This window comes from Gymnoscopelus microlampas, assembly GCF_963454915.1.
Source record: "Gymnoscopelus microlampas genome assembly, chromosome: 22".
Taxonomy (NCBI): domain Eukaryota; kingdom Metazoa; phylum Chordata; class Actinopteri; order Myctophiformes; family Myctophidae; genus Gymnoscopelus; species Gymnoscopelus microlampas.
Window position 1 is genome coordinate 14,622,687 of NC_139959.1, and position 10,501 is coordinate 14,633,187.

At 40.7% G+C, this 10,501-nt stretch overlaps 1 protein-coding gene across 2 annotated transcripts; it reads right to left on the reverse strand.

The window, feature by feature from the left end:
* Window positions 1-112: 112 nt before the first annotated feature.
* tram1 (translocation associated membrane protein 1) lies at window positions 113-8,062 on the reverse strand. 2 transcript variants are annotated; one of them, XM_084048934.1, is made up of 11 exons: window positions 7,800-8,062; window positions 6,013-6,076; window positions 4,152-4,270; window positions 3,927-4,043; window positions 3,773-3,831; window positions 3,333-3,417; window positions 2,951-3,021; window positions 2,626-2,730; window positions 2,272-2,415; window positions 1,853-2,004; window positions 113-1,662 (listed from the first exon to the last, which is right to left on the reverse strand). In XM_084048934.1, the coding sequence occupies exons 1-11, from the start codon at window positions 7,923-7,925 to the stop codon at window positions 1,592-1,594; spliced, it is 1,113 nt and encodes a 370-aa protein (XP_083905060.1). In that variant the 5' UTR covers window positions 7,926-8,062; the 3' UTR covers window positions 113-1,591. The 2 variants fall into 2 exon arrangements, with proteins under 2 accessions (XP_083905060.1, XP_083905059.1); XM_084048933.1 differs by having other exon boundaries at window positions 4,152-4,273.
* Between the last annotated feature and the right edge of the window lie 2,439 nt (window positions 8,063-10,501).

Sequence of the window (10,501 nt, forward strand, 5' to 3'; positions counted from 1 at the left end):
TATAAACTTGGGTCGTTGTAGAATAAACCGTAACACTATTACGAGTTAATAAATACACCATGAACAATAGCAATATCTCAGTCGTGGGAATCTAAAATCAAAGTTCACTACATTTGATATGTCTGTAAATTACTTTTTAATGGAAATACGTGAAATGGAAAGTAAATACCACATAGCCTATATAAATGCTTTATCATACTGCTTCTCAATTGGCACAAGTGATGGTAGGCAAAACAGAAACACATAACAGGATGTACTCATTCCCAGTCCATGAATTTACGACAAATTATATTCTTGTGGACATTTTCAAGGTACGCAATACGCACGGGCAAACAAATACAAACCATTCCTCAAATCGTACATACAAAATAAATGCGGACCACACAAGACTTGTATTTTCATCAACCTTGATACTCTTCCATACGGTCTACCTTTTCATCATCTTTACAGACTCATTCGTAAATAAACCATGAGTTTGCTCATTGGTTTAGTGTTTTAATTAAAACTGTCCAAAGTTTAATACACGTCATGTTGTATACATGTTGTATTTGAAGTGATGTGTTCTATGGTGGACCTCTTGGTATGCTGAGCTGACACGGTTAGATGTAGCCACTTGGACACCTTAGCTGGCAGTGTTCCATTAAATATTTAGCACACTACAGGGCTGAGAATCAACCTATCGCCACTGTAATGTTACATCCTTGGTTCCCTTTTAAGCACTCTCTCCACTATTCAGTACAGAACTGGACAGGGAAAGCAACTTAGGTTTCTTGTATGTACACATTCTCGTGGCCCTCTGTAAATGAGTCAGTGACATAGAAAAATGTTTAGGCTTTAAAAAAAAGAAAAGAAAACAGGGCCCAGGTTCATTTTACAGCTCATAGCAAATAGAAACATAATTTACATTTGTCCCACTTCTGCTAGTCACATACTACATGATTTGTAATAAAAGATTGTGTGAAACTGTCAATTATGGAACAGTATTAAGTGAAGGAGAATTACAAGGTCCCAGCATAGAATGTGTAAATAAATCTCTCATAGAAAGTATAAGAGGAGATACAGGTCACTCAAAGGCTCCAACCTAGCAATTATAAAAACGTCAATACATTTTGTTTAATTGCCCCAAAAAAAGAAAGAAAAAAAATCTGGTCTATAAAGCATCTAATACAAATGCATGAAATGATCTGACTAGGAAAAACATCAAACACTGAAGTCATCATTCCTGAATTCTTAAATCCAAACACCCTGTACAAAACAACTGGTATCAATAGGCACTTTTAAATAAGATCTTTTTTTTTGTCCTTTTTCTTTTTTTGTTTATCCTTTTATTTGTTTGTTTTCGGTTTAATTTGTGTTGGCACAGCAGAGCAATGATTATTAAATCAAGGCGTGCTGGACAAACTGGCAACAAGCAAAGCTAAATGCATTCTGGCCCTTCGAGTCCAGCTGGGAGGTCAGTCCTGTGTGGGAGCTTCAAATGCATATCATAGTGGAGAGCTGGAGGATTGGTTAGTGGGATACAGCCAGTGAGGCTCAGGGAGGGAGGGGATCTTTGGGAGGGAAAAGACGGGAAGGATCCTGGGGTAAATATTTATGACGACTTCTCTTTTCTTGCTCTTGGTGAATCCGCTCCGTTGGCACTGACTCCATTCACCCCATTAGCTGAAAACAGATGACAGGTCAAAGTTACACCTGCTGGGATAATTAGTTATCCAATACCTAGGTAAGCATGTAAATGGATTGTTTTCAGTTTTCACAACAGGGAGTTTGCGAGGATAATTCCTAATACTGTACTTTGATAAAGGGCTGTTTCCATGGTAAATACACTCAATACCTAGTGTTTTTCACTCACCTTTGTCTTTCTTTGACTTGCTCTTGGCAGGAGCTTGTTTCTTCTTCAAGGTCTGAGCCTGAGCATGCTCCCTCCACCGGCGAAGCTGGAAGTTGATGAACTTCCACATCATGAAGGCCTGAGTGATGCAGATGGCGGCCAACATAGTAATCCTGGCAGAGGAAGAATCGGTAAATTTCAAGTAACTTGAGATACCAGTGCAGATACAGATTCTTTAGATGGCTTCTCCTTATTATATTGGAGACTGCACTGAAGTATTTTGAATGAGTTGAAAGGCTATTGCTTGTAAACATCCACAGCAGAATGACTATTGTTGATGTCGTCGTTAGCAAGACCGTGGTATACTCAACTTCATTTGAATAATAAAGTGTTTTATTCTAGAAGAATATTGCATTGTTTCCCCTTTCACACAAACTTACCGAACAAAGAGTACATTAAAGTTTCCTGCAGCCAGATCGAGGCCTTGTTGATCAGCTGTGGCGAGGCCAAAGCCCACAGTGAGTACAGATAAGGACAGAGTCAGCAGTCGTCCAAGGACAAACAAGACGGCCCATATGGTAAACCTAGAATGCACAGTTTAGAGTTTAGTGTTTACACCACATCAAGATATCTATACTCAAGAACATCACTAGAGGTGTTCTTTCAATATAAAGCATGGGCTAGTAAGTGGACTATTTCCTCTCATTTCTGTAAATAATTTAGAACTCAATAATATCAGCATCTCAGTTTGGGTAAAATAGGATTTCCTTAAACAAAAGGAGGTGAGAACTCACCCAGTCTGCCTGTTCTCATTGCTGAAATAGACCAGACGGGAGACGTGGAAGAGGAGTTCAACAAAGTAGTGCAGCACAAGCAGGACTAAACCCAGACGATTCAAGCTGGGAGACACAAAAAGACATCATTATTCTCCTTTGTTACCAGCAACATCGACAGGACAGAGGGAGACCCTGGAAGAGCCTTGGGCCGCGTTCTGATTACCTATGATGTTCTTTCACAAGTTACATTCTCTTCAAGGACAGGCTACAAAGAGAGGAAAGCTCACATGTACCGAGCAATCAAGAACACACTTTTAAGGCTCTGCAAAGTGACAGTTCTTACTTAAGAACATAAGCGCCTGCAATGTGGATCAGGTACAGGGAGATGTACACCAGCTGGCGGGGAATGTCCTCCTGAGGAGAAAACAGAAAGACAGCCATAGTCAGCCATGAACAAAATATTTACAGCAGTGTGCACGTGGATCTGCATGTAGTACACCATCTTCCATTGTCTCTGTATTAATAGCAGTGCTCGTACGCAAAAAGAATGGTTCTTTGAAACAATGCAATCATACTGAAGGAAGTCAAACAGGAAACAGCCTCTGGGTCCAACTCAGACCAACGTCACGTCATGCTATTATTTAAATATTGGGTCAACCGTAGGTGCAGGTGTGTGCGTGCGTGTGCATACTCTGCAACACACACCACAGAACACACACACTCACCCTCTTAGTCTTTTGGAAGTACAGTTCTGGGAGGGCATGTAACCAGTATCCCATCTGACAGATATAGTAGAATTTCATCTGGAATCTGAACAGAAAAACACACAAAAAAAAAAACACTTGTTTTGACATAATCCACCTGGATTGAACTCTACCAATGCAAGTGTTATACAGACCCACTGTGAGCATACAAATGAGTGAAATCCAATCCCATCTCATTCCTGAACGCTTATGCAAATGTGTGCTTAGAAAGGCAAAATGGCAAGCTTGGCAAACCGATGGCTTTAACTACTAGGCTATTCAAGACTGGATTAGCTAGTAGCTACTGTTTACAATGTCATTTTACAACTGTATAACAAGAAATACTGAACATGAAGACAAAAGCAAAGGACATCTACTAGGCACAATTTCAGAGTGAATGCAGTTAGTCTGTGAATACTCACGGCATCAATGTATGGGGATAACCTTCCCACAGGCTCACAGGATTGGATAGGAAGTTTTCCTGAAAGAAATACCAGGTAACCGAGTTGAAAGTCACAAATCGCATGTGGACAAAATGAATAATGAAATACCAGTGAATACCAGTGAATAACATACAGACATCAGGATGCTTGTACCCCAGCCAAAGGAGAAGAGGTAGAAGGCACTGAGCTGGCCAGACTCGTTGAACTTGCTGTGCTTGGTCTTGGAGAAATGCATCTTTCTGTTGATTTTCTGTACAGATAAACAGTAAACAAACGATACATAACAATGAATTAGGGTGTAAATTGTGTTGGGTTCGTATGTACTGTATGTGCAAATATATACTATAGTAACACTTACATCTAGCACATACTCCTGAATGATGGCATGCATAATAATGGCGACGAGCATGTAGAAGAAGACAGTAGCTAGGTCCTTGATACCATGATGGAAATGGTTGATAGCCGTCTCCTCTGGGCCTTCTGGAACACAGAGGTAAATCAACAGGTACAGTAAAACCTTTTGTACAAACATCATTCAGTGTTTCAGTCCTTGATTAACGTTCATTATGAAAGTGCTTGGATGGCCAAAGCTCTACTGTGAATGTCTGACAGTATACTATGAGGTTTAATGTAAAGTTATAATAAAAACTGATGACAGTTGTGTGAACATATGCATTTAAAGAAAATCAGTACCTATCATAGCAGCAGAAGTAATGACAACAATGATGATAATAACTGTATTTATGTTACACCTTTAGAGGCAACAGCAAAAACTGCTTCACCACACTGAACCCTCAAGAGTCAAATCAGAGTAAAGAATAACAAAAAATGTAGCGGTGCCCCATCTTATTCTAGAGTTTATCCCTTATCAAACATACAGAGTATGACCCAGTTCTCTGTTCATACAGACCGAAGCAGAATCCTGTGTGTAGTCACAGTCAGCATACGTAAGTCAAGTAAGTGTGGGGCGGTGAGAAGACAAGTGACACAGTCAAGTGTCAGTGAAGTGCAGCATGTCTGTGTTACACCATCCACATCAAGAGGGGATCAGATGATGTTCACTAATTCCTCATATAGGCTGCACAGAACTGCTAGTCCAAATCACTCTAGAACTAGGTGATAGACCAAATCAAATATCACAATATCTTTGACCATATACCTTGTGACAATATTCTTTTTTAAATAGTAAAAAAAAACATATCTACAATTTTTAAAAGTATAAAACCAGGAAAAGACACTTATGCCCAGCCATATCACAATATTATGATACCCAACATCCCTATATCCCTTTATCACAACATCAATATAATAATCGATGTATTGCCCTGCCCTAAATCACACATATAAATCCATATTGAAATAGCATACACAAATAAAAACAATAATCCCACAGCACCTACAAGAATCATAAAGGGCTGTATGTAAGCATATTAGCCACAGAGAGGTTTTGGTGGTGCACCTGTGGTTATTTATCTTATTAGATACAATGAGTAAATGAGTTACAGAGATATGCAAGTATAAGGTCTCTCTGATAAGGGCACAAGCTCAACCAGCATCTGGCATTCTGCATGCACAGCGCAAAGGCATCTAGAATATAGTGACTGTAGAACATTGGTTTCCCAACATTTTCATGTAAAAAAAAGGACCCCCAAATCAATGTATTTGGCCCGCGAACCGTGGATATTTTGTGCCAGGGACGCACATAAGAGAACTTTGAGAACAAATACTGTACACATCTGAGGACACATTCTGAGGATGCACCGCCACCACTAGACACTTTCTAATATATCAGACATTGGCAAAGAAAATGTTAACCTTGAGATGAGCAGGACTTGATTTGAGAGGCCTATATTGCACCTTAGCCCAAATTTGCCAAGAACAACCTTGCCACAAGAGAACTTTATAAATCAGGCAGACTAAATATAGCTCCAAAGGGAAGAAACGTGCTCTCAAATGGGTTTTCGTGTAAGGCCACGCAAGTACCGCTCTAGAATCCTAATGAGTAGTATCTAATAAGACAGCTCGAACGTACATAAAACTTCTGCCTTTTTGCCAGTGCACTCAAAATAATAAACTACCGTCTGACTCACTCCACACTCAAAACAGCACAGACCTATTATACACGTGTGTGTGTGTGTGTGTGTGTGTGTGTGTGTGTGTGTGTGTGTGTGTTTATATATATATTATTATATATATAAACAGATAGAATAAAAACTTACCATTTGTTGAGATAGTGACGTTGTATTGGACTGTTATGAATAACACCGCAACTTTTGAAGTGACCTGTACAAAGGGAAATAATGTTTTAGTCGATTCCAACTACATTAACATATCAACTTTCATAATGTCAGCCCAAATATCAGTATAATGTGTGATTATGTTCTTTTTGTGGCATATTCTAAAAAATGTACAGACTTACATTTGACCATACATGATTCTCCATATGTCCATATGTCAAGGAAGGGAGCGATATTTTCGGAGTGGCATTTTCAAGGGTTTGAAATGTAAACACTATTTATCTACAATTATGACTCTCTGGACCTTTATGGATGACATTTTTGATTGATAGATTGAATACTTCATTAACAGTTTGAAAATAGTGCAGTGGTACGACAACGAATACAATGGTGCTAAAAGGATAACACAAAAAGCTTTTTTCCATTGTGGTCCAAATAATATGTAATGTACATGATGCTTAACCACTTAACCCCAGCATCAGTATTGTGGGAAAAGCTTTTGCTCAAAATAGCAGATCGACAAGCTCACAACACAACGCAACTTGTCGATTGGCTATTTTCAGCTAAAGCTTTCCCCACAAAACAGAAAAAAGAAAAGACAGTAGTATTGAGCCCTGAAGAACTCCAGCAGTTACCCATGTGGGGTTTAAGTGGTTAAGAATAAGGACATTAGATGTGCACCTCAAACTCAAAGCATACGCATCACTGTAGTGTAATGACCAGAACAAAAACTGCAACTCCCATGATGCAAGTCAATCCAGGAGGAAGTCAGTCTAGCGCTCAGTTTCAGTAAAGGATGAAATGCACTTGATTTAAAAAGAAAACTCATTATTTGAGGTGGAAAATATCAGTCCACCGTATAATGTAAAGCCACATCACAGTGTGTCTATATCTTAAGCCTTTAGGGGTGTTTTCAAAACCATCTTCACCTCCTCCTAAGTCAACTTAGGGTTTGTCTCGATCAGGCAGGTTTTTCGTTGACAGTCGCTCTGTGATTGCCACGTATAACACACTGTCTACGCATAAAACCCAAACCATGTTGTTGTATTGCACAATACTCTGTAACCATGGCGTCTGGTGGTACATCGCCACTCCAATCTAACAGAACGTGTCATTCCCTGATCAGTTCTGCATAACAGTTTTATGTTTTAATGCGTTTTCTGTACTATAATGATTCGTAGTATTGATTAATAACACGAGAAGGCGCGAGAGGTGGACGATCAGGGATACCACAGTTATATGTCCATCATGCTCTGGTTTTTCACAATGCTCTGATTTTTCAAAAAAAAATGCAGATCTACAAGCTCATAGCGCGGCACTTGGTGCCACGCTATGAGCTTGTATATCTGCTATTTTTGAATAGCCAAAGAAATCTAACGAGAAAGGCGCGATGAGGTGGACGATCAAGGGATACCATGCAGTTATATGTCCATCATGATCTCAAAAACCAAACATTTCTATATCACGACCAAAATGATAGGGAATAGCTTTATAACCCCCGAGAGATAAGATAGACCAATAAATCAATCAAACCAAAATGATCAGGGGAAAACTTTCGATTTCAAGAGGAAGTAGTGTGAAGAGCAAAAGGCAGACATCAGCCATGTCAGTTTCCAACAGGGGAGATGAGGACATCAGTCCTCTCTCTGCATCATCATCACTATATATAGCGACCTGTTCACTGCCACACAAAACAGTATTCTCTCTAAATGGTCGCAGACATTAAAAAGCCATTCAACATGTGGACGGGGTCCGGGGACCACCATTACCTCAAACATGAGTCCGAGCAGGAACACCATAGCAACACAGGAAACAATATCTGCATGGTTCTGGATGACAAACTCGTGGCTGAGCACAGGCGGCGTCTTGGTGTTGGTCTTTTTTCGGATTCCCATTTTGAGAGCAAGATCTATGCAACTTTTCTTGCAATGCAATGCAACGCCTGTACTGTTATTATTGACTCTTTATTGTCGCTCTTTCTGTCCTGCTCCTCACAACCATGGGCCAGGCAGCAGTTGAATGGCGTGTCACTCTTCTTCTTGTGGGAGGTTCCAGAGAGGAGGACCCGAGTCCCCGATCCCATAGCCCGTGTGTGTGGGGACGATCGGTCGTGCTGTGATTGGCTAGTTGGTTGTCGGGCAACCGTCTTTTTTCCAAGGCTATAATTAAGAAGGTACAGTCATCCTACGGGTCGGGCAGACGCCATTGACGAGCATGGGAGCCAAAACTGGAACAAACACTATTTCTAAACGATTGCAACCTTTGTCTGTTAATCGGTTCAGGAATATAAAAGAAAGCATATCACAGGTTGTTTTCCAATCAATTGTTTTTCGATGTGCACACTGTATTGAGGCATCTAAACAGTGGCATGAATCTTTTACTGAATTTTTTGGCTTTTCCTCTTCGATAGAGACACACGGGCGGAAACGGAAGGCCTACAAATTCACGCCCACTTTTGAGATTGCGCCGCTACTCGAGGTCCGTTAGAACGACGAACTGCAGCTCTCAATGCATTCCCTATGAGAGGATATGAGAATTAGCCTACTTTTAAAATTATCCTGCATTAACTGGAGACGATATTGATTTAAATAAAAATATGTTTCCAAATGTATGGAGTGTCTTTGTCAACATATCTTCTTGTTTTCTTAATGGTTGATGTGTTTCACATTTAATTTGCCACTTTAACGAGTTACCCATAATGTTAACACAGCAGAGGGTAGACGGCAGACAGACAAGTTGTCGCATTTCAGTGACATCACTGTCTTTACGAGCTCCGAGCGCCGACCAGTGGTGTACCCACACTGTAGAGGCAGGACAGGCGGTCGCCTGACCAACTAAGATCTCGCCTCCCCTAAAAAAAAACAAATAACCCGAAAATGTGTCATTGCGTGCTTAATGTCCTCAAAGTCACGCACCCAACAACCTGAACTGAGCAGATTGGACCTTCTGTTCCAGAGATAATGACCAAAACATATTGAAAACGTCCACTTTCGCCAGTTTTCTGGGTATTGAAAACCTCAAGGGATGCGTCCGTGACATATATACCATGCGACCACTTAAAGTCTAGATCTCCGATGCTAGCGGTTTTGACATACTGATGGAGTATATTATAGTATATTGTGGGTAGTATATCGAGATGACAGATATGGGACATTAAAAGGACAAATCAAACAAATGGGACACTTTTTTAGAACACCAAAAAAGTCACTACAGCCTCAGTAGTTAACCAATGAAATGACGGTATTTTACAATGCCTCTCATAAAGATTGCATTGAGAGCTGCAGTTCATCTTTCTAACGGACCCCGAGTAGCAGCGCTGTCTCAAAAGTGGGCGTGAATTTGTAGGCCTTCCGTTTCCGCCCGTGTGTCTCTATGGTAGTAACTTGGCAATGCCCGCTTCTGTGACACACACGGAACTGCTTCACCCCTAGTCACTGTATAAGTGTCATTCCAAGAGGATAGCATTGGCCGGCTTTCCTCCATGGTTTTGATTGATTGATTGATGTACTTTATTTAGTAAGACATGAGAACATCAGTACATGGAAGTACAAATTCACAATACAAGGTCTACTAAACTGGGAGACTCATTAAGCACTGAGCTTGTTTAAGATGAGATCCCCATGCACACAAATCATGATGATGGTGGAAAATAGTGCTCAGTGCTGGCACTGCCTTGGGGGGCGGGGGTTACGATTCTGGCCCTATCGGTACATAACTCGAACGGCGCTGAGTAGGCTCTAGTGGACTTCGCAGCGTTCGGCACGGGAAGTCCACTAGAGATGGCGTGCCTACGTCATTGTAAGTGTTTTTTGCCTACTTACTAACTTAATGTTAGGGTCTGTAGTCTGTTCTCACCAAGTGGGCCGAGTGGTCCGCTTCGCTGGGGGCAACAAAAACAATGTCTAAACCTAATAGAATATTCTGGCTCTGCAGTATCGCGAGATTTCGAAACGATCAGAAACATACTTTGTGCTCTTTAGATAGCTCAATAAACGCATACAGTGTACACATCGAAAAGCGACACAGCAGAAAACAATGTGTGATATCTCTTCTTTTATTTTCCTGGGCCGAGTATTTCACAAAGGTCACAGTCGTTTAAAAAATAATGTCATCTCATTTTAGAGAGGGTCCTTATGACAAAAATACAAGGGTCCTTTGGGGGGGTTCCAGGGGGTCCCCAGCAAAATGTGTTTAATAGTATCACAATCACTTAATAGTGTTTGCTCTAAGGCTCTCATAGACTCCAATGTATTACGCGGCTGCAGTTTGGCTCCAAGCCGACGAAAATGACGCTGATGGCCATACCTTCTTTATATAGCTTGCCTTTTTTCTCTCTTCTTCTCCCTCCCTGTTTGTGGTTGTCAAACTTTGTCATTGTAAAGGAAAACCCTAATATGTATATGGCTGCGTGGACCCCCATCTGAAAATATACTACAGTGCCAGGGACTCCCCATACAAGATTTATGTTGTT

Coding starts and splice junctions, on each gene's coding strand:
- tram1 (XM_084048933.1), bottom strand. CDS start 7,925: ATGGGAATCCGAAAAAAGACCAACACCAAGACGCCGCCTGTGCTCAGC. Junction 3,418..3,772: donor TATCCCCATACATTGATGCC/GTGAGTATTCAC, acceptor TTTTCTGTTCAG/ATTCCAGATGAAATTCTACT. Junction 1,663..1,852: donor CAAGTCAAAGAAAGACAAAG/GTGAGTGAAAAA, acceptor ATCTGTTTTCAG/CTAATGGGGTGAATGGAGTC.